This window comes from Alligator sinensis, unplaced genomic scaffold, assembly GCF_000455745.1.
Source record: "Alligator sinensis unplaced genomic scaffold, ASM45574v1 scaffold121_1, whole genome shotgun sequence".
NCBI classification, from domain to species: domain Eukaryota; kingdom Metazoa; phylum Chordata; order Crocodylia; family Alligatoridae; genus Alligator; species Alligator sinensis.
This window is the reverse complement of record NW_005841910.1, coordinates 871851-896718: the sequence shown is the minus strand read 5'-3', so window position 1 is coordinate 896718 and position 24868 is coordinate 871851. Positions and strand designations below refer to the sequence as shown.

General features: G+C 41.4%; 1 protein-coding gene across 13 annotated transcripts in view; it reads left to right on the top strand.

Annotated features, from left to right (window-relative positions):
* CHL1 (cell adhesion molecule L1 like) overlaps positions 1-24868 on the top strand; it is a 190384-nt gene that overhangs the window by 98009 nt on the left and 67507 nt on the right. For all 13 annotated transcript variants that reach the window (XM_014517465.2, XM_006018694.3, XM_006018695.3 and 10 more), the window contains 3 exons: positions 11322-11509; positions 14037-14142; positions 15533-15723. In XM_014517465.2, the coding sequence (XP_014372951.1) occupies positions 11419-11509; positions 14037-14142; positions 15533-15723 (388 nt within the window). In that variant the 5' untranslated portion in view covers positions 11322-11418. The remainder of the gene's footprint in view (positions 1-11321; positions 11510-14036; positions 14143-15532; positions 15724-24868) is intronic.

Below are 24868 nucleotides of genomic sequence, written 5' to 3'. Positions count from 1 at the left end.
AATTCACACTATTTATCTTTTAATAAATATTGCATAATTGCCTACTTTATTTTTCTAACAGTGGCAAAAATAAAATAAAATAAAATAAAGCTCTGTGCTACTGACCTGAAAGTTAATAGTCCAAGATGCACAGCAATGATATCAATGGAGCTGCACCAAGAATTAACCCACTCTCCAAAGAGTTGCTAGTTGTAGTTTGTCTCTGGCCACACTTTCTGGAACTTATATTCACCTATTCCCATTCTGCTACAGCCAGATTCAGCCATAGCAGTGCTTTCTGAGTATTTAGAAGGACAAGGATAGTTATCTAAAATCTATGCAAGTACTTAAAATGGCACTTACATTATGGCTGAATGTATGGGTTGCACTTACGTGTGTAAAGGTGAAATAGAATTTGGCCCTCAATGTTAGGACTAAGGAAATGAGCAAAGTTAAAAATAAGAGGTTGGTTTGACATTGAAGGGGCAGCTGGAGCAGCTGGAAAAGTATTTAAAGTCTTTATCATATAAGATCTGACCCCAAATTCATGGCAATTGGTATAAAGCATATCGATTTCTTCAGTAGGATTTGGAGCTGGCCTGTAAAGAGGAAGTTCTTATCAGCAAAACCAGAAGACTCCAAGTTCTTGAGAAATGTGCATCTTTAGGGCCCTTATACATGTCATTACCACGTACATGTGATAAAAATGTCACTTTGTGTGGCTTAATGGCATCACACTCTACAAGTGCAGGAGTTCAGGGGGGTTTAAATGAGTTTGCATGGTTGCAAACTGAACTACATCCTAATCTAGTTTAGTTTGCAATGATGCATTGCAGCTTTGAGTCAGGTTGCCCTCCAACCCCCAGTTCTGGGAGAGGTGGGCAGGCTCCTAAGAGGAAAAGTCTCAGGCCCCTCACCACTTCTGCCTTCAGCAGACATCTTGTTCAAGGCAGATGTGGTGAGGGGCCTGATTTTTTTTTTTTTGGCGAAGCCTGCCCAATTCTCCCATGGCCAAAGGGTGAGCTGCTGGCAGGCTGAGTGGCTCCTGAGCTGTGGGACCCCTGATCCTTCCCTCCATGGCAGCAATGCCCCCAGGGGCTGCCCGAGCGGGCTGGGTGCTGCCCCAGCTCAGGGTCGGGGAGGAGTTGGATCAGGCCAGGTGCTGCTTCTGAGCTGGGACAGCACCAGGCCCACTGATAGCCCACCTGAGTAGGCCTAGGGGGTGCTGATGCCATGGAGGGATGAACCGGGTTCCCCCCCCTGCAGCTCACGGGCCACTCAGCCCTCCTGCGATTCACACCCAACTCTGGGCAGGTTCTGTCAAAAAAAAAATTTTAAAAAGAGGATTGGGCCCCTTGCTGTAACCATGATGGAAACTCTTAAATTGAAATGGTGGATTTCAAATAGAAACTCATCATTTGAATTTAGGGGGCCTAGAATGCAACCCTAAGGACTAAACCCCCCATCACGTGTACAAGTGCCAATAAGCTCTTACTCCAGAAGTTGTCTTGTCGGTTATTGACAGAATATTCATGACCATTACAGGATACATTTTCTGTGTCGTTTCTTTGGTTGTCAGTCATCAGGGGTGAGTAAAAAACAGAAAAGGCCTTAAGAAATATGGCCCTTCTAGGCCCTGATTTAGCAGTGCCTCACAGATGAACGAAACAAATGAAATCTAAACTGTCAGATATGAAGCCATCTTAAAGGCAGATGGATGACTATGGAAAATGTCAGCCATTTATAAACCACTTTCAAGCAGATTGAAATCATAGGTTATTGAGAACCACAAAACAATAATAGGATTGCATTTTTAAAATTCATGGCAGTGTGACACAAACATATTTATTACTGCATCTACATCTAACAACAAATTATTTATAGCTTTTCTCCTAGCAACCTGAGATGAGGAGGTAGCCTCAACTAGGAAGACCTTCAGGAATAATATGTTGCTTATTCTCAGACATTATGTGAAGTCAGTAACTGATGAAGATCCTGTCTGTAAGTGTTTGAGTTTGCTGTGGTAAAATCATAATTATTTATGGAGATTGGATAGATTTTTCAGTTCAAACGTTGTCGTATGTAACAGCGAACACAACTGAGGGTATTTAAACATCTAATGCTGAGATTTGCAAAAAACTTGGTGTCTAAAGCTAGGCTCCTAAATGCATAGCTAGGTGTCTAAGTAGATGGATGAAATCAATGTAATCTGTCACTTGCATGGAAATGGCCTAAATTTCCCCTTCACAGTGCAGCTCTAAAAGGGGCAGTGAGATGGGAATGATGATTCAAAGTCTGGCCTACTAAGTTGGAAATGCACTTCTGTTCGGAACAGTTTGTTCTCTCAGGGGGCCCAAATAAAAGTTTACACATGATGCATGACATCAAATTTACACTCTTGACTTTATTGTAATGCATTCCAGTAACAGCAGAATCTCAGCCATTATAAACCTTTCAATCCAAGTACAGGGAACACTGACCTTGCCTCTTCTCAGAAAAGCATAATATACATACCATGACTATCAACAAATTCTACTGAAACAAAATACTGCATTGCTCCACTGTGCATGCTTCTCCCCCAGAAGAAAGGGTGAAAGAACAGACAATATGCAACAGATGGTAGTTATGGCCTCTGGAAGGTGCTTCGAAACTCTGGTATTGAGTGCAGTATGATAAACTTTATTGATTAAATTAGACTAAGCTTTCATCTACAACCTGATTATTCCTAGGGTCTCCTGTATGGCCTCTCTGTCTCCTACCACATGGTACTGTGCACTGCTCAGGTATGCTGGTAGTATTAACAAGTTGTATCTAGTGCAATGGGTCATTAAAACTTACTGGAGACCTTTAGGGGTCAAGGCTCTGAATTGGGACTTCATTCACACCCCAGCTCTGCCACAAACTTCTTGTGATTCTGGGTATGGTTTTTCACCTTTCCATCTCTCTGTGTTTTCTGTCTTGTCTATTTATCTGATAAGTTCTTTGGGGAAGGGTTGTATCTTGTATGTAGGTAAGGGGACAAGGAAGGCCTTTCACTTTCATAAAAGGACTAAGTAAGCTCAGAGGTGAGGACACATATTAAAGCTATCTGGAATCTGGATCTAGTAAAGTGGCAGCCATATTAGTGTTTCTTGCTGTAAACCTAAGAAACCAGTGCTTTAGGATCTGCATGCGCTACTGGTAGAATTTAAAGTCTTGGATTTGACCTCAGTCCACGTACCTGAGCCTCCCTGTTTTTCTCTAAGATCAAGAGTGCGGGGTGCATCTGGCATAAAAAAGAGGAGTCTGCTGCAGAGTATATCTCTGAGAAGCACTGCCTTTCAGAGCCCTCTTTCTCCTTAGTCCCAAAGATGCCAAACATGTTAACTTCTGGGTCTGTTGCAAAGTTATTCGGTCAGAGTGGCTTTGGGTGAAGGAACATTAAAGGCAGATTGTGGGACTTGTCATGTAGGACACTGTGGTGAGGGGGTGAGTTTTAAATCAGAGACTAGCAATTCAAGCCAAGGATTTCAAAAGAGATGAAGGAAGATTGAGTTGATCCTCAGAGCTTTTGGAAATAAGGTTTCTTCCTCTCATATTGAACTCTGTATTTTTTTTTTTTATTTCTAGGAGTATATTAGCCTTTTCTAGCATTCATACGATGGATTCTTTTTTTACTGACGATATCCAGAAATAGACACTGGGGACATCATCAGGTGAAGGTTAGCTTTTTCCTGACATAGACATTAGGATGTCAAAAAACTTTTAGGGGAAATGTTCCCTGTGACATTGACAGCTGAAGTAAGTAATGATTCCCAATGGGTATTTTTTTCCTGGCCCTTGCCAAATCTGTGTGTGTGTGCATGCGTGCATGTGTGAGTGTGCATGCACACACGCATGTGTGTGTATGCATGTGTTAAAGTGTACCTGCTGAATGTTGCAAAGCCACTGAATATTACATTACAATGCAGGCAGGCAGTGCCTCATTACCATAAATATGTATCTCACTGAACTAATCAGTGAACTAGGAAGACTGCAGTTGCTCACAGCATGCAGAAGTGCCAGGATAATTACCTAAGCATGCTCAATGAGAGCCTGCCTGAGGTCATTCCAAGAGACCCAATCATCACTTATAGAAACGAACCTGGGTACAACCATTATGTCTCTCGCTCATTTTTGAGGGGTGCAGAATGTCGACCAAAGCACTTTCTTGTTTCATCCATTTTATTTTTTTTGTCACATGCGCTCATTAGAACGGGCTTCATCGAGGAGAGAAGTAGGTCTGTGGGGCAATTGCTGTAGAGACTAATACTTTTTGAGTAGAAGGTCACTATCATTATTATTGCCCTCTACACGTGTCCTCCTAATCTGCAGTGTCTAAATAGGTTTGCTTCAAGCAGCTGATGTGCAAACTGGTGAGGGAAATATCCAGGACTCATTGACGTCGCCAGCCTTCTTGGCTCTTCCTCGGGTCCAGACTCCTCCTGTTCCCTTCCATATACCTGGCTTCCCACAGGAAGCTTTGCCTGTCTCGTTGCTGCTGGAAACTCTCCCTCCACTTGTTCTCCACATATGGCCCACTTCCCCAGGTGTTAGTTCAAAGCCAACCTCAGGCCAGGGACTCTGCTGATGACAGAGGCAGAGGTGACTGTGGAGGGACCAGCGTTATGTAAAATGCATCGGAGGGAGGCAGAGCAAAAAGCAGTTCAAAGTGCAAGGAGATTGAGAAAATTAGTCTGTACTAATGGATCGAGTGGAGAAGAGGGATGTCTTGGGCACATAAAGTGGAAAACAGCGGAGGGAATGGGAGGGAGTAGGGCTTCTAAAGTGAGGAATAAAGTAGGAGCAAGAGGTCAGAGCTTGTATTTGCAGAAGTCAACAAAGGACAGGGACCACGTATCCTTACGGTAATTAAGAGGGACTTGTTAAGAGGTAATTCAAGTGTAGCGTGCTCTTGAATTAAGCACATGGGGTTTGAGTTAAATGGTAGTCAGAGCAATATGATGGGCATCCCAAGTGTGATGGTACCCAAGAGAAACGTATATACTTTAATTAAGTATGCTCACCAGTGTTTGAGTATTAGTGATAGCTGAGGTTAAGTACCAGTAATAACTGCTGGCTAACTAGTCAGTGTGGGTGGAACCTGTATTTATGTCCCCATACAGCTGTGCCACATGTTTTCCATAACGGTAACGCACAGCTCCTCTCCTTTGGGTGACACTACTACTGTGCTGGAGAGGGGGTAATTTAACTAAGACTGTTTTTTAAACTCTATCTGTAGTCATGTCTAAGAAAAAGCAAAGGTGCTTAAATTAAACCCTTGAGCTATATAACTCCTGCATCTTCTGACATGGTATATAATTAAATAATCAACTTCATTTCTGAAACTTAAAAGCATCCTTTTATTGGAAATTTGCTCTGTCATACCATAACTGGGGCCACCCCTAAAGGCTGTAATTTCTAGTTACCAATTACTTTTATTTAACAACCTTTTAACATAGAAGTCACTGGTAAATTAAAGCTGAATCTAGCTAACCAAAGGTCAGCTCTGAAATTAACCATTGCTAAGCTTTGGGAATCCAGCCTTTTCATTGATGTTTGCACTATAAGGAATTGAGTCAGAAACCAAGCCTTGAATATTTTAAGAGGAAACAAAATAGCTGGGATTGATGCGGTATTTAGTGATACAATATAATTTCATTTGGAAGCTGTATAGCAGTAATCCGGGATTTTTGGCTGTCACACTCTTAATATTTATGAGCTATTCTAATACAGTAATTACATGTAGTGAAAATTGCTCGCTAGCTTTATGAGCTAAATAGAAATTTAGTATTTTTTTCTTCCATTTGGTTGTCCAATATTTTTACTGCATATTTCTGGAAAGAGCAATATACAATAGATGAATCTGGAACTGCCTAGCTTCTTAATAAAATCGGTATTTTGAAAGATATGCTTACTGTAAGTAAAGGGCAGCTCATTAAACAAATAAATGAGCTGTCCTTAAAGCAATGAGTATTTACTATTAACTGAACAGCCTACTAAATAATAAATCGCAGGTAAAGAACTATGTATATAATTAGGGTGAATTTAAATTACCTGCTTGGGCTGAGAAAAGCAAAAACAAAGAGTATTAGGAAGAAAAAGGATGAGTGATAGCAAATATGTCTTGGATTAGAGTACTCCCTATGTTTTGTTGTGCAGAATATTTTTTTGGGGGTTGCCAGTCTTCTGCTATTATTGAATGGGTTGCTCCAAGTCAGATTCCCTAGTGCAAACTCCTTTAGAAAACTTGCCTCAAGAACAAGCAAAAGCCAAATTTCCAAGGCAAACCAAGGCTGATATTGTTACCACCTGAATGAACTGAATGGCTACTTACACCAAGGCCCGGTTTTTTTTCTGTTCCATGTTTGGCACATGCCAGACCTCGGTTGATTGGAATGACTAAAGCCTATGAATAGCTTCCATCTTTTACACTGTGAAATGTGGGATTGTTTTTGCAAAGTATTTGGGCTAATTTTCAGATTTACAAGTCACTTATATATCATTGCAAACTTCCTCTAATTTACCTGTCCCATGTAAGAATACTGCTGCATAACATTTGGCAGGTTGATGGGTGTGTTATTGTGCTGGATGGTGTTATTGGAATGGATGAGGACGTCTGGAGGTTTCCTGGGATTGCTAGTATAGTTGGATATGTGCTGGGGTTAGATGGGAAATGGGAAGGGCTGGTGTTATCTCAGATAATCAAATGTGTGCGCTTCCAGCTGTGCTGTGGGCACATCTACACGAGATGCTTACTGAGTGGTAGCCTAATAATACTGAGCAGTAGCGTGCCAGTCAGAAACAGTGCTAATAAGCTCCTGCAGAGTGTTATTAGGCTACTGCACAGTAAACATCACAAAAAACACATGTGCTGGTATTACTGTGCAGTAACTGTACTTACTGCACATTTTGTTAGTACTTCATTAAGCAAGTACTGAACTAAACATGCAGTAACTACTGCACATGAATGAACATGTAGACACACCCTTTGAGCCTGAGATGTGATAGGGCTGCCAAATCACATCAGTGCAAGATGCCTATCTAGGCATCAACTTTCAGTAAGGTTAACTGATTACTGTAGACCTCTTAACTGAGCTGATGCATGCCCTAACCTCCCTGCATGTATTCTACCATACCATTTTAGACTGTTGTGTGTGCAAGGGGCTGGAGTATGTAGAGAAAAGTGTGTTAGAGAAGGTGATTTACTGAGCTGTGTGCATCTATCCTGTGGCTGGTATAGCATCCAACCTTTTAACACTGAACCTCAAAGAGGGCTAGGTCATCATTTTAGAAGCTGTCCTCAGTTGCTAGCAGTTTATTATTGAATTGTTCCTAGAGCAACCCCAAAGGGTAGGCTGTGACTCATAGTTTGCCTCTTGGTCACCTCCCACTCATTCTGAGAAAGAAGCTGTGTGAAGCCTATGCCGGAGGTATACGATTTCTCTGCTGGCACATGACTGCAGTAGCCAAGACCATGCTCAGTCTTCCAGTTCCCAACCTGTGTAGTGACGTGATGGAATAGCACGTCTGAGATCTGCTTCTCTACAACCCCCAGGCCACTTGCTCCCCCCAAAACTCTTCCCTTGGGTAAAAAAGATAGAGACAGTCTTGTCCAAAGTACTTGTGTGAGGTATTGTACCTCCGCAGACGCAAGAGTCTTGAGGATCTGACAGACATCTAATATGAGATCAAAACTGGACATACCAGGCTGGGAATTAGTTTGGCCATAATACTATAGCAATCACATAGAGCACAGCTATGATAATGGTATTGCTACTCCACGAAGGGAAGAAATGTAACACACAAACGGCAGACTATTTTGCTAGATACTTATCACTAGCTAAATGCTTGCAAAAGATGCTATTGCTCAATTAACCTCTTCTTAGTGAGCTTTTACCTCATAAAAACCATCACAAAAATGACGATAGGTTAAATGCTGCTGCAGTTAGATCTCAAATTGACTTTGGAAGTCTCCTATTGCTTTGTGAAAGTAGCATCATCCATCTTGACATGCTCACTGTTTCCAAATGCTGGTGCAGTCATCTTTCTGCATTAGTATTCAAAACAGGGAAGAAAAGGGAGAAAGCTATACAGACCAACTAAGTACAGGGGTCTGCTGAGACAAGCCATGACATACCACGTATTGAGGGAGATTATCTCCACACTGTACATTTCTTTTCTCTCCTGTTGCTATCAAAACTAGCACAAGAGAATTGATGGGTTTAGTTATCGTAGCACTTTTCTTGAATTTAACCTGTACCTAAATTGGTTTGATGCATTACAGACAAAAGGAGACCTATCTATTGAGTCCCTCAATGTTATCCAAGTTGCTTCCCGCTTAGGTCATAGCTCTCATAGCTTGAAACAGCCTCCCAGATTTTAACAAGACTTGCTATGGATCCCTAGGCCACTGTGGGCAAAAGTGGGGCTTTCCTTCCATTGGCACACCACCTGGTAGTCACTACCCCAGCCAGGCATTTGTGAGCAGACACCGCAGATGCTGACCAAGGAAGTTGCTCGCAAGAAATGCAATGCTATAAATATTACTGCTATTTAAAAAAAAATCATATTGTCCATAAGCACAAAGTAAAAAGATGAGCAGGAATCCTATTCTCTTTGCATAATAAGTGCTACATAGCCATCTAGTTGCTGTTGTCTAAGGGAATAATCATGTGGCTGAGGATGTGTGTGGCAGTTTCTAGAATGGTGTGCTGTGATATTAAAGATTTATCAGCCTGATTTAGAAAAACTGTATTACTTGCAAAACACACCTGGATGAAATGCTTTTGGGAAAAAAGTGCAGATGGGGGTTGACCAAAAGAATTAGCAAACTCCTGTCAGCTTCAGTGGCTCATTTTCTGTGGGAAACTTTCCTTCTTTAATTGAAATATTTCATTATAATGTATTCAAATTGTGTTTAAAGCAGCAAAACTTTGAGAAAAAGCTCACCATGACACATGAAGTTTTCCATTTGGGGTTGAATTAGAGGTTTCTATTGATTTGAAACTTTTTTTTGGGGGGGGGGGGCTTCTCAGCTTTCTCATGAGCTTGCCATTGACAGATAAGACCTGCTCACTCCTTTGCCCTCTACATATTCCAAACCCAGGGATAAAGCAGACAGCCTAAGCAGAAGTGGCCCACACCGTTGCTCTCACCTCGAGCATACTCGTGGGCCACCCATTCACCATCCTCAACTTTGCCCTTCAAGGCTTGGAGTACGCAGAGCAGAAGTTGAGCAGACAATGACGGTGTCATGAGCAGCAGAGAGTTAACACAGACAGCCTAAGCCAGCTACACTGCAGGTGCATCTACGCATGCAATTACCTTGATGCAATAAAGTCTGGTGTGATTCACTCCCGTCAGCTGTTCCCAGGCATGGTGTTTACACATGAACCAATGATTGTAGCAATCTGAGCTAGGATGGAGCAGCCCTGGCCTGGCAAGAGGCACAGGGGGTCAGCCCCTGGTTCTGCGTGGCAGCATTGGGCATTGGAGGTGCTGGCTGGGGCATGAGGGTGCTAAAGTATCAAACTAGCCAGTAGGCAGCCCCTGCACTGTAGCACACTCGTGCCTCAACCAGCCCTGGTTACCATCTACACGTGCATTGCGGTGGCATAAATTACTCCACCATAGGATAGTACTTGCTGTGGACAGTGCTATCCTACAGCAGAGTTAATTAATTTACTGCACCCCGGTATGGGCACTTTTATAGACTGTGACACTCTACAGCAGAGCTAATTAGTCAGCTTCTCAATAAAGATGTACCCTGTGGTGTTCAGTGTCCACTCTGCACTCAATGCCAGACATCTGGGCCAGGTACAGACATTACACGTTTACTGGCATAAGTGATCAGAAATCGGTCTTTACACATAACGGAACAGAAGTGTGGTGTACATAAACTGGTTTAAAAATGGCAGAACCCAGTCTCAGATTTGAATTCCCCACCAAAGGGCAAACGTGTGGTCTGTTCACTGCCACCTGCGACGCTTACAGAAAACTGTACGACTTACAGCAATTCTGCCATGGACTTTTTCAACGTCTGTACCTAGCCCTCCTGCATTCTGGGTGCATCTACACATTCATTACTGCACATTAAGTTTAGTATTTGTATAATCAAGTACAAAATCAGTGCGCAGTAACCAGCATTACTGCGCAGTAGCGCTGGTGCATGCCTTTTTAGTGATGCTACTGCACAGTATTATTAGGCTGTTGCGTAGCTAGTATCTCGTGTAGATGCACCCATCGTGCCTATTTCCAGCTGCCTGTGCAGAGCAAGAAAAGATCATAGCAGTGCATAGCTCAGGCTCCCTCTAGGAAGCCCAATCCTGAAGATCACAGTTGCCAATGTAGCACTGCCTCCCTTCGCTCCCCCCGCCCAGTCAAAATAAAGGAAACCTGTGCAGGGAAGAAAGGCTGCTTCATCTTCCATCATTTGGCAGTTGGCTGCTTTTAGCTCCCATGCTGCCAGCTCTGCACTGGCACCCTGTTCTTTAGCGTGTCTGAGAACTGTTGTTAGCAGGCAGCTGTGACAACTGATGTCTAGGTATCGTGGAGATGGATGCCCTATAAGCAGCAAGGGAAGGCAGAGAGATGCACAGAGAGAAAGCGACTGTTTCTTATGTTGTTTAATATTTAATTGAGATGCTGCAAGTGCTGCTGACGACCAGATTCTTTGTATACCTGCGTGTTTAGAACGACCTCTCCTTTTTGCCCCTCTGAGTAGCAGTTAAATGCTCATTAGAGCTGAAAATTTCTCCTTTTTTGGCAGATTACTGACACCTATGTCTTGTAATACATAACCTTAGGATGCATAATGGGGGATGTAAAACTCTTCTATAGCAGTACTGGGATTATGGAAGAAAAAGCAATGGTTTCATATTCTGGCCCTTATTAATGAACCAAATTGGTTTAAATGCCCTGTTTTAAGCATAAATGAAAGATAAAGAACTTGCGAGATTTATGAACAGGGTCATTAATGTAGAGACTCTCTCTCATTAGATCTGTTACATTGCTTTCCAAGCAGCAGTACTCTCAATTAGAAAAATTTATGAACTGGAATGATTACAAATATACCATATTTCAAACCTACCCTGGTCTTAATGCAAAGCAAAAAGTAATTAGATTTCTGTGGAATAATTGATTTCCTTATAACTTCTTTTTTTGCTATAAATTTATTCTACTACCTTCCACAGGAGGAAAATTTACCTTTCAATACAATTTGCACTTTAGTTGCAAACCTGTGAGGGTTGCATTAATTTACTAACCTTATTAAAGCAGAGTTAATATTGTGAGCTAATATGGTTGGTTTTCCCCTTTGCTAGACTTCCAGGTTCACTTTCTAATGCCTGATCTGAACTGAAGGTGAGAGGAAACATAAGGCGTCTTTCATTCTGTTTGGACTGGCTGTTTACAGAAGCGATGGAGATGCTATTCAGCACAAAAGGGATCACCATATGCCTGCTTTTTTTTGTATTAAGTTTGGCAGCAGCTATTCAAATACCATTATCAGGTGAGTTGTTGCTATTTACATAACTCTTCAACAGCATTGCCTATTTTTCTCCACCTCCTTTCCCTAAAAAAACAAATGTTAAACCTGCCATTCAGCTGGTCCACTGTGAATTTGATTCTGCCATAACATGATTTTTTAGGAATCCATGCGTTGGAAAAAAAGTAAGTTTCTTTCTTCTTGTTGTTGTTTAAATGCAGCAGTAAACTTACCTAACATTCAAGATCTGGCATATTGTCCAGCTCAACACATTCAACCCTGCCCTCTCTTTATGCCCGAGTTTCTCTCTGCAGCTTGTCTGAAGTACAGATTCATTTATTTATTTGCCTTCCAACCTCCTGTTTCATTTTGGAACAAGGAGCAGGTGTGCATCTCTGGGAATAGTTAAGATCCCAGCGCAGTATTTCCTGTGACTTGCATATAGCCCTGGGGAACCCCTTCTTTACCTATAACTGGCTATGGTGCACATCAAACAGCACATTTTGCATGGCTGGTGCATCTTCAATGATTGCATAAAATATGTCATAAACCTCACAAAGGCCCAATCCTTCTGAAGTAAAAGCAGTATCACTTAGCCCAAATCTAACATACCATTCCATATAGGTCTGACTGAAGTATCCATTTTTTTTCTGGGGGCGGAAAAAAATCCCTGTGTTTTTTTTTTTTGGTAAATAAATGATGTCAGCAATAGACATTGGCAGAAAGAGCAAGCCTGGCCTTTTCCTAAGCTGTCAGACGCTATAACATTAAAGGTCCTTAATTAGATAGTTTAGGGCACGAACTCTGTGGGGGGGCGGAGGTGGGGGTGGGGGTGGAAAGGCATTGTGCCTGTCAGTTAGTGGAAAAGTGCAGTTAGGCATTGCAGCATATGCTGCCTTCCAAGACTGTGTGTACTGTGCAGTACTGCGTGCTCCTCTCTGCGTACTAGTGAGGAGGCAGTAGTCCTCCTCCCTTTGACAGTGGCAAGCACCAGTGGATAGCTAGGAACGGTCATTGTGCTCGATTGAGCACAAAAGTGAATATGTAGCTATAAAAGGTGGGTTAGGTTCCTTGTCCATAAACACCTACTCAGGAGAACCATCTGGCCCTTGATTTGCTTTAATGATGTGTTTTATATTTTAATAAAGATGGAATTATGTCTAGCTGGAGAAGCTGGTGGGAAAGGGTGGGCCCAGCAGAGCTGCAAGGGGTTGAAGACCATGTGGTGCAAGATACCACCGTTTGTTTGAGTGGTGAGCTTTGTGGACTAGAAAGCAGAGAACAGAATCGTTTTTTTTCCCCGTTTATAGCAATGTGATGATCCTGTTATCACTAATTATTCCGTCAGGCTCATTCTCCATTGTATCACTGCTGCACAGAGCCTCTTACCACTTTAATTTCCTTAGAAAGAAAAAAAGTCAATGAAGGATCATTGCTTTGCTGTATGTGTAGTAAGGATGCTTACTCAAGGCAAAGTCTGCGCTGCCGACCAGACCAGAGTCAGGTATAATGGAGTCTTGCCTATTTGTGATTGGAGATGATTTACCGTGTTGTAGACTATATATATGTATACTATAAAACACCCCAGCCACTACATTCCCTGCTCAAACATAGTAACTCTAGGCAAACATGAGACAGACTAATGCTCCAGCAAGCAGATAGGAATTGACTGATTTCGATGAGAATATTTCTGTTGTTACCCACAGCTCATCATTTCTAATTGCAATAAAGTTTTATGTAATATTAATGGCTACAGGCTGGGAAGTTAGTGTGTTCAGAAATGTCACTAATGAAATGCACAGCATGCTCTAGGAAGTATATACTCATGCATATTGCATCTTATTGAAATCCACGCTTATTTTGCACATATTTGATTTATCCAGAGACGTGAAAATATTCATCTCCTGCCTGACTCATTAACAGTGAGGAGGACACCAGTCTTCTCGTCACCAAACTTAAAAAAAAAAAAAATCACTTTCAAAATCGCAGCTGGCAAATTAGAGTGCCGAGCAGTCATGAATGTTAGAAATTCAAACCCCACATTTGTTGTCTTGAGCTTTTGTTAGAAGAGAGACTGTGGTACCTATTAGGTCTCTGTGAAGCAGAGCCACGCAGAGCAGTGAAAGCAGGAACACCATCTAGGTAGTAATCTGTAGACCCATTATACTCTCAGACTGCTGAGGAAGTTAGTGCTTTACTGGGGAGAGAGAACTTCATAATGACAGGGCTGGCGTAGCCTGTACTTCTTACAAGGACCTGATCCTAATCCCTTTGAAGATTTAGAGCAGGCCTACGTACACAAAAATGGGTCACGCTGATCCTGAGTCCACCCCATCACCCTCGTTCTGTGTGCCGGAGTGTCTCTGCCCATGCTCCTTATTTGTGCTGGGACAACAGTCACCCAGATTTCAGAGAGCTGACATTTGTAACATCAAGAGGATATTTTTTTTTAAGGTAAGCCTGGCAGGTTCTGGGAGCATCCAACTCCCTGTGGTGCTTATGGCTTTCCCCCAAATAGTACTTTTAATCAAAACATCCTCCCTCTGTTTAGTCGCACAGCTTCCAACAATCACGGAGCAATCTAAGACTCAAGTTGCCTACCCCTTTGATGACGACTTTGCCATTAAATGTGAAGCTACTGGGAATCCACAACCCACGTGAGTATTTGCTTTCACTGGAGAAACAAATGGAAGTTGGAGCCTGCTTTTGTACCTCTTTCCGCTGTTGCCTAACAGGGTTTACACTGGAGCAGGAAGGGGAGAGCTGAGGTGCACTAATCTGCTTGTAATCTCGGGGATACATTAAGCTTTGCCTTTCCAGTTCAGGACACTCCATCTTTGTTGCCCGATCTGTTCCACTCGCTCTGTGAATAGAGATTAACGGGCCTCTTCCTCTTTGGAAATGTTTCATTTCTCTTGTATGTCCTACGTTCACCCCATGATTTACACCAGGCTGGCTCAGCTGTGCTGCAAAAGATATGAGGTGCGTAATGGTAATCAAAGGGTACCAGCTGTTCTTCTGCCTTTTGCACTGCTTAGCCTCCTATCCCATGAAAATACCAAGCACATTAAACCAAGTGCTCAATGTCCACATTTGCATTTAATCTGATGTTTTGTGTGTGCCTAGGATCACCATGGGTTTTCTCCAAAACCCATCAAGTGTTTCGCATCAACGTAAAAGAAACAATGTTTTAATACGGATATATGACTTCAATAACAGAATATTTTCTATGAACTTCCACCAATCAAGTTGTTTATGCAGCATGAGTTAAATTATTTGATAGCTGACCAGGAGCCTTCTTTGTGTTTTTAATGTCAATATTTAACACTTAGCAAGGCATAATATGGTGTGAACTAATTTTAAGATTTGGTGTTAAAAAGATAACTTTGATTTTAAGGCTACATTTACTTTTTGTAATATTAGTATAATATATGCTGATGTCATTGTTTTGGGTTGGCTGTGACCGAAAGCTGTGGAATATGGTGTTTTTTTTAAAAGCCCATGTTTTTGTTTCACACTCTGTTGCTAATGAAAAGCTAAGTTTCCAAATGCTGAAAAAGTTTGCCAAGCTTTGATGGCCTTCTGATAGCCCTGGAAACTCTTTTCTACAGGAAAAACTGCCTTTATATTCCCTTTTGAATCAGAGTGAAAAGGCAAATATTTCCTATGGACTGAAATTTTTTTTTAAATTTAACTTCTGGACCCTCAAAATATTGTTTTGAAACAGTGCAACACACTATATTAACTAGAACTCATATGATATAGCATTAGATATGTTATATAGTATAATAGAAATACTAGGTTAATATAATATTAAAGTAAAAACAAAATTAAACTAAAATAGGAATGAAATGTATATATATTTAAAAAAATATACATGTGAAATATGAAAATTTGGTAGAAACCAACACATTACCATGAAACATTTCAATATTGATGCACCCTTTTTTTGGTAAGAAAATACAGTTGAGGACTGTGCTTTTGTTAAATCTTACTCTTTTCCCATAGTGTATTACATTACGTCTTAATGAGTGTGTTGTTTTTCAGTTTTAATTGGACTAAGGATGGAAAACCATTTGATTTGCTATCTGACCCCAGGATAATCCCATTTAACAATTCAGGAACATTCATGATCCAAAACCATGGAATCATGGCTGATTTTCAAGGAAAATATCGTTGCTATGCTTCAAATGCACTTGGAACTGCCATGTCAGAAGAAATTGAATTAATAGTTCCCAGTAAGTTTTTTAGCTAAAAATATGTATTGCTTTTAATAATATGAGAGCGCATGAGTAATTCATCTTAGCAAAATATGTGGGTCGGTTGTTATATGTTGAATATTATACAAGGTTTTTAAGTGCTGCATGGGAATAGCTGATAGCAGCCTAAATGGTGAAGGGTAATAGTTGTTTGGAATGATATACATTTTTCTAAGTATCCTCCATCTTGCTCAGGGATGCTAAGAAAACTCTATAGATTTTTCTCTGTTTAACCACAGTATCCTCAAAGCCACAAAGTCTAGTAATAATAATACCTCTAACCAAGGAAGGCTCGAGAAAACTTACTGTAATGATATGTATGCCATACTTGGGAGTCAGCTTGACATGCACTTTCTAGCACAGCGCTCTGACATTTTAATGTGATCTCATCATGTCGTATCCAACATCACAGCCTTGCAATAGAATGAGACTGTATCAAAGTATTATCATCTGGAGGTAATGTCCTGGTGTGATAGCTTTTCATAGGATTCAGACCTTGTGAATAGCTAATTACCCCATAAAACACATTATGATCTTGGAAAGCTGATGTGGATGGCAGTACAGTATATACACGGTGGTGCTGTCAGATGTCACAAGGCCCTTTTCCCCTTCAGAGTCTCACTAAATTGTTTCTGCAGTGTCCCTGGTTTCTGCTTTCTAGGAAATTAGTCTGCATTACTAATGCAGAAGTTCAGACACCACTAATGAATCATCAGCCTCTTCATAGGTTTTTTAATACCAATGCTAAAGCACACTCCCCAAACATTTTAATTACTTTAAAGGGCCTGGGTAAATTATGTACATATTTCCCTAACTACATGAATTTTGAGAACAAATATTGTTTATTGCTGCTTGCTGAATATCATCCACCATGCTCTGTCTCTAGAGGATAGACCAGCAGGCATATTAGTATAAACTTTTCCATGGCATCCACAGGAGAGTTCAGTGGCAGAAAATTATTTGACTATCACTAGACTATTTAAGTGCCTTTCTAAAGATTTGGCTTTAAATGTTTAATACAAACTTTATTTTTATTTGTTTAAAGCCTAATTTTGCTCATTCAGTGCCACTAGTCACAATCCTTGGTTTTTCTATAGAAAGGAGAAAGAATATTGATGAGAGTCATTGCTGGTAGGTGACAAAGTCAGCAAAAGACTGTATCAAATCTGGCCAAGTACATGGGAGAGGTCAGCGAGAAACAAGTGAAAGCACTTAATGCACACAGCCTGGGCAACAAAAGGTGGTAATAAGAGCTATTGGTGCGGCACCCAAAACTGGGTATTATAGGAATAACAAAACACAAGGGAAGAGCAATTGTTACTAGAATACAGCTATCACAAGCAATGTAATGTTTAAGAAAGATATAAATAAGGGTCGAAATGGTGGCTTGTTGTTATACTTTAAAGATAGGAGAGACTGAACAGAAACGATGGTATGATAACACAGAATTGGTTTGGGTCTCTTGAGGGAAGGATCGTAAAAGAGGTTCTGCTACAGAATCCCTGAATTGGATTTGGCTATGATAGAAAGCTCTCTAATATCAGACCAGAGAGAGAGAGAGAGTGATGGTGCCAGCAATTATTGGATCATTTAACTTCCCAGATATTGATTGAAGAACAAGTGCTACAATAGTGGTAGGAACCAGATATTTCTGGATGTGAGAACAAATAGATTTCTTCACTGAACAACAGGCGATGGACCTATGATGGACTTCTTTTTTCCCCCTAAATAACACGGACCTGATAGAGTGGTTAGAGAAAATTACATTGGATTGAATGGTCACAAGTTGATTCTATTTAAATTTAAATGGAAGAATAAACAGGAATAAGCCTGTAAGTAAGGTTTTCAATTTCAAAGGGTCAGACATTGAGAAATCAAAAAAAGCTGTATAGTGAATTCAATTGGACTGAAGAGCTCGAGTACTAAAATATGGAGAAGACTTGCAGTTTCTGTAAATCAAAGGTACACCGACTGTGAGGAAACTGTATCCTAACAAAAGAGGAAAAACTCAAAACAGGGGCCCCAAATGTAGCTGGATGCATAATCCCTTTTAAAAGTATATTAAGGCTAAGCAGAGAGCCTGCAAAGAATAGGGGGAAAAAAGGCCTGACCACTTTGTACTAATAAAAGTGAAAATTACCAAAAGTCAAACCGAGTTATACTTTGCAAATCATACAAGTTTTCTTACCACAATAAAAAAAGAGAATATGGATAGCAAAAGTGGGGGCAGTGTACAGTAAGAATGGGATCAAACTGGGAGGGGATGATAACAAATGTTCCCCAGGGTTCTGTCCTGGGCCTGCTATGGCTATATATGTTCATGAATGAGTTGAAAGATGGAATTGAGTCCATACATATTGCATTTGAAGCTATGCTTGCTACAATTTACCTAAAATGGGTAGCAGATGTTTTTTGGAGGGCAAGAAAAGTATTTGGGATGACCTTGATGACTTTGGACAAAATATCTGATGCGAATGCGATGATATTTAGTACTAGATAAAAAAACGAACAAGAAGGTGCTTAAATACAAGAGAGAGAATTACTGGCTCGTCTGCAGAACTGCAGAAAAGGAATCTGAAGGATCTCATGGATTGCACGCTGGAAATTATAATAACCTTCTGGGATGCAATGACAGCAATGTCTTATGCAACTCATGGGAAAGGCTTCTGCCATGCTATTCAGTATTAGTGAGAGTTCACCCGCTTCCAGTTTCAGACCCTGCATTTTAAGAGCAATGGACACATTGGAAGAGTCCAGAGGAGAGCAATAAGAGTGCTTAGATGCCTAGACAACATGATGTGTGATGAGAGGCTGGAAGAGTTGGGATTATTGAGTCTAGAGAGAGGAGACTACAGGATGATTTGATAATAGTCTTCAAAAACAATAAGGGTTGATATAAAGAAGGTAGTGATGAACAGCTCTCTTGTGTTCATAGGTACAGGATGAGAAATAATGGTCTTATATTGCAAAAAGGATGATTTAGGTTAAATTAAAAGGTTTCCCACTTTGAGGGCAGTTAAGCACAGGAACAGATTACCTACGTTGTAAAATCTTATCATTGAAAGATCTGAAGCAAAGATTAAACAAACCCTTCTCTAGGACGCTTTAGACAGAAGTGATCCTGCTATGATCAGAGGGCTGGACTAAAGAGATTCCTAAAGTCCTTTCCAGCTCTACATCTGCCAAGTTTCAGTAGTACTACACAACATTTAGATGTTTAAGTTGATCTGAACTAAATGTGTATGATGTGAGTTAAAATTATCTAGCTACCAGTAGGTGGGACACACCAGCTGTCTGGAGTCACCTAGAGTTTTAAACAGGATGAGATGAAAAACAGGCAGTCAAAGCTTTAGGCAAAACCTAATTAATTTACTGTGGAGTCTGGCCAGGGCATGGTGATTTATACTCTAATGCAAAGTGCCTTTGGCCTTTTAATTTCCTAAGGAGTTCAGGACCACAGTTTTGTGTCTCAAGTAAAGAATAACATGTCCAAGTCTTCTGATACTACAGTGACCCATTGCTTCTACTTTCAAAAGAGACTCTTAAATATACAAAAATCAGAACACTTTGCTTAGTTGATGCTTGCCTTGGAGTTTTGAGCTTATAAATGAGACCAGAGATGTTATCTGACAGATCGTGTAGCTTTCATGGTATGTGCTGGTCAGGATTTCCATCATCGCAATACAGGTGCGAGGGTATGTACACCAGAGGTGAACTTCCATTTTCTTTATTGCGTTGAACTTCATGGATTGTAGACTATGGAGGAGGGACTACTGAAACTGTGATTCAAGTCTTGGAGCATTGTACGGTATTCTGCAGAGCTACTTCTGTTGAAACTGCAAGATTTCAAGTTGATCATCTCCCTGCTAGCTGGACTGGATGCCAGAAGGGTTTTTAACAAATGTAATCTAATAAACAAAGCATCTCTTTCCATCTACACAGCTTTCAGTTCTACACATAGTTAAAAATTGGGGGGGGGGGGGTTATGGAGGAGAACTGGAGGAGCCAGTGAAAAGTTGAGAGTATTTTTGAGTACTTTTTTTTTTTCTTTTTGCCTTGGAATTGCGGAGTGTTCCAATAGCTACAATTGCTACATTCAGTTGAAGGAGGCTGCAAATGTTGAGCTGTCAGTCTAGGAAGCGGTAATCAACCCACTAAAGGAGCTCACATAATGGGATTGATGAGATGACTCTGACTCTGGGGAAGCATCTATTTGTGCATGTCTTTGTCAGGTATCTGGTTGGTTGAGGTAAGACCATAATCATAATTTTCAGGTGAATACCAAGCTTGAAAGGATACTAGACACATGGCAGGGTAGACCTAAGTAGCAAATTAACTTGGAGAGCACAGAATTATGGGTTCTGCAAGCTGAGAGAGAAGATCTGGTGCTAATTAATGTGAAAAGACCTCACAAGAAGAGGAATAAGCTGAAGATACTTTATATGGGATACTTACTTAAACCCCATGCCTATCCACTGTATTTACCCAAATCCAAGATGATATAAAATTTAAGACAAGCCCCCGATAATTAGATCCTGTATGTGAAATATTAAAAATTTCTTAAATTCTTCTTGGACTTGAGCAAATATGGTATTAAGCCGACTTCATCTTCATTTAATCTCATTTCTATATTTTTGCTACTATTTTTCCATCTACCTGTACATCATATGTTGTATAATAGCTTAGGATTAATGAACAGAAGTAGACTTAGTTCTTCTGAGGTAGTGACAACAACCCATAAGTCCTGTACAACTCAGAGTTGCTTGTGCATAAAACCTTTGTAAATTAATCTTGAATTTTTCACTGCTACAGAAGAGACCACAATGAACAAACTCTACACAGCAGTAGACACTAGAACAGGGACTGGCACATGAAAGATCTCTGCATGCTTTCATGATAATGATGTGGAGGTTGGCAGGACTCTGCCAGCTGTGCTCAGGTTTAATGCAAGCACCTTGGCAAGCCACCACTCCAATAAAAGTTAGAAAAAAACAAAAAAGATCAACAGGTCACACTGGGTATTTTTCAGCATAAATTATGTTAACTCTGCTCTTATGCACTTCTATTTAGAGTATAATAGTAGAGGGTTTATAAGGAAAGCAAGGCTGCTGCAGACAAAGGGAACAAGACTAAAAATTGCAAAGGGCCATTTACAACTTTGCTGGGTGGGCGGAGGGAGAGGGAACAGCAAGAAATTGGAGATGCTCTGTTTACCACGGCACCCCTGGGAATAACCAGGAACAATGGCCACACGCTGACAGACAGCAGATTTAGGTTGGACATCAGGAAGAACTTCTTTATGATGAAGGGTGCCAGAATCTAGAATGGGTTTCCAAGGGAGGTGGTGCTCTCCCCTACCTTGGGGGTCTTTAAAAGGAGACTGGACAAGCACCTGGCTGGGTTCATATGACCCCACTGCTCTTTCCTGCCCAGGGCAGGTGGTCAGATTCGATGATCTATTGAGATCCCTTCTGACCCTAACAACTATAAAATGATGAAGATATTGCTTACATACCAGTAATTCCAAGAAATCAGTGGAAATGTCAGGAGAAAAGGTCCTTACTTTCCACTTAAGTAATGACAATACCATGCATTCTGCTGGTAAGAAAAATGAAAACAGGAACTTAATGCATCTTAACTCAAAATATTTAACTTGCATCACAGGTTAAGTATCTTGTCAGATAACATCTCTAAACAAAGTAAGAAGAAAATCCTGACAGCGTGCAGATTTATTACATTGCCTGTGCAATAGAAACTAATCAGTAAGCAAGAATACAGATATAACCCACTGTGATAGTGAGCTTATGGAGTCTATTCCTTGTAATGACTAAAATTAGCTAGTGCCAGAAAATTCCCATAGCCTAATAATTTCAATATTTTATTTAATTAATCATGAGCCAGCATAGCTTCCTTGTTGACCTAATACAAGATGTGTGGTCAGTGTATTTAAGAAGTCTTGTCTAATACACTTAAAAGCATAGGGACATAAATTGACTGAGGAATTTTAGAGAGGCAGCTGGCATAACTCAGAGGGTACAAAAATGTGCATGCTATTGTCTGTAGTGACAAGATTTTAAAGATTTGTGGAGTTGATGAAAACTAAGGTATAATTAAATTACTCTAAAAATCTGGATGAAAACATTGTTCCCATTTTACAGATGGGGAAAAAAGGGAAGTTAAGTGATGACTAGGTTTATACCAGGTTACACAGAATACTTCTTCTCCAAGGTTTTTTGACTCCTAATAAATCCATAGTTACCTCTTTAACCACCTCTCAACAATTTATGGGGGTAAACACCCCTTGCCTTGGGAAAGGGTAGTGGATAGAAACTTCCCCAGAGTCAAAGAGAGTCATCTCATCAATCCCATTATATGAGCTCCCTCAGTGGGTTGATTGCCACTTTTGAGACTGACAGTTCAACATTTGCAGCCTCCTTCAATTGAATGCAGCAATTGAAGATATTCCACAAATAAGCGGCATCGCCCCACTGGTCTGTCAAAGGCCGTAATGAGAATTACAAATATAGCTGCATGCTGCACGGGCCAGTACAGAAACCAGCATGCTGTCATGGATCTTGGGCTGTGTCCAGTTGGTTCTCAGGTGGGAAGAGGCCATAAGTCACTTTTCTAATAATTCTTTGATATGCTAGCCAAACGGACTGATTGCTGGCATTAAGTAGAGCAAACTTAGGGCTGCAGATGGCCAAGGAAGTGCTGGGGATTGCCGTGGAATAGAGTTCTCCTGGTCTGTCGTCTTGGGGATCTGTTAGCTGTATATCACAGGAGGATTTGTCTACACACAAAGCATCATTCACTAGCTGGTGAAGTTTGCTCCTATTTTGCACCAGTTTACTGTTGTAAACCAGTCACAGTGCACCAGAGATTCTCCCCAGTTATATGTTACTACAAAATCCTCTCTTCCTTCTAAATTACAGCTTCCCACACTGGCTTCAAACACAAAACTGGCTTCAAGGGACCCTTACGATTCTTTTTTCTCCTTAAGTGGTATAAACCCACAAAGTCAATAAAGCTATACTGCGTAAAACTACTGTACTCTCTTCATGGTAGAACAGAGTATAAACAGTGTGGGCTATGGATTTTCTAACAAACAATATGTTGGCTTAAAAAAAATGGGAGGAGGGATCCCAAAAACCCTTTCTAAATTTCCCTTCCACCATGTCCCTTTATCAGAACACTTGAAAACATTCTGCTTTGCTCTTAAGTGTCTCCAGAAGTTTATTGGTCATTAAGTTGAGTTATCCTAATGATTTGAACAGACATGGCATGCTCAGTGCGTGATGCCAGAAATCTTTTGCTTCCTTTGTCACCGTTGTTCAAAAGAAGAGAATTTGGGAAGAGGCCAGTGCAGTATCTGAAGCATCCCAGAATTTAACAATTGCATAATATTAGAAAATTCGAAATATTCCTTTGGCAGGAGCTAATCCTTGGCATATGGACTCTTTCCTCAGACAGCTCTGAGATGTGCGTGTCGCAGTGAGCTTTTGGAAAATGTATCCATAACAGGCTGCATCTGACAGTGTTTTACCTCTCACCGGGGCTATTTGCTAGATGTCACTGGATTTGCGTGTCCCACAAGAGGGTTCTCCTGCTGGCATTTCAGCAGGTCACTCGCAGGGTCACTCAATAAGCTTTTTCTTTCCCCTGTGTCCTGAAAATGCGAGATGACATACAACTATGCAAGGCTCTCTGGTCCTGCTCATTTAAGCCTGTGTACGGGGGAATGCATAAAGGATTGACATGACAGAGGTGCTGCAAAGGGATCAATGGATTTCAAATTTCATGGTGTCCACATGCTGCGTTGATAACTCCATGCAATATTCAAAACTTCCATCAAGCAGTACCTCTTGGATAGTGCTGAATAACAATTTCTGGCTTAACTTAATTATTATAGTTCCTGTGATCAGTCATAAATTAGTAGTGATTGATTCCAAAATATTGAAGGAGTAAAATGGATGAGTGCTGCAAACAAATTTTGCACAAGGATACACACAAATGGCAGAGAAAGGGGAGCAGTGTCTAAGACTAATAATAACTTCTCCTGCACAAAGCAGAGGACAGTTTCTCCTGGAGGCTGATGAAACAGATTGGGCCTCAGCAAGAGCATCACTGGGAAGCTGGCCTAAATTTCAACCCGATATGCTTGCCTGGGAGCTTGGCTCACGTACTGGAATGGTCACTGGACCTGGACAGCAAACAGTTTTTCCATCCTGCAAATATGTCCGTATTCTCCATTAAGAGGAAACTGTGGTCTTTAACTCGCAAACAGACTGAAGAGGGGAGCTGCAACATGCCAGATAGCTTGGTGCTAGAAACCTCATCAGGGATTCAGGGGTCTGATTATGGACCGGGGACTGGAACCTGGGTCTCCTACATCCTAGGAGAGCACCTTACAGCACCTTGGCCCCTGGCTATCCTGGTTCATGCCTCTCTCAAACTCACCTCTTGGAGTTTTCTCTCTATTTTTTTAAAGCTCTGATTAGAAATGCCTATTCTGGGCCCAAGAAACTGCTCCTGAGGAACATTTTATTGTGACTAGTTTCTTTCCATGAAAAGTTGCAGTCCTGGCAAAAATCAGCATTATTCCTTCTTATGTTGTTATGCTAGCCTCAGCCGTGGTCACAATCTGACCCTTATATCACAGCGGGGTCCGTCAGGAGGGCTCTCTCTACAATAGGGCAGTCCCCTCGGGGACGTCCTTTCGGTCCACCGGTCCTCTAGGCTCACCGCACTAATACCCTCTCTGGTACGGGCTCACCGCACTGCTATCCCCTTTTCGGGGGACAACCGCAGCACCTTGCCCTTCTCCTGGGCGCTGTACCACTAATCCCTTCCGTCGGGGTCCACCGTGGCACCCTGCCCCCGTCCTGGGTCTCCCTACGGTGCAGGCCTATTACCGGGTTCACCACGCCCGTTCTGGGCTTCCTCAATATTGCCCCGCTCGGGCTCCGCAATATTGCCTCGCTCTAGGGCTCAGCATGGCCCCTCTCGGGCTCCTCAGTAATCGCCCCACCCTGGGGCTGGGGTCTATGCACCCCGTAAGTGATGCCCTTGCTGGCGTCTGCTGCGCCCGTCCTGGGCTTCCTACTATGGCGCTCCCCCTCTT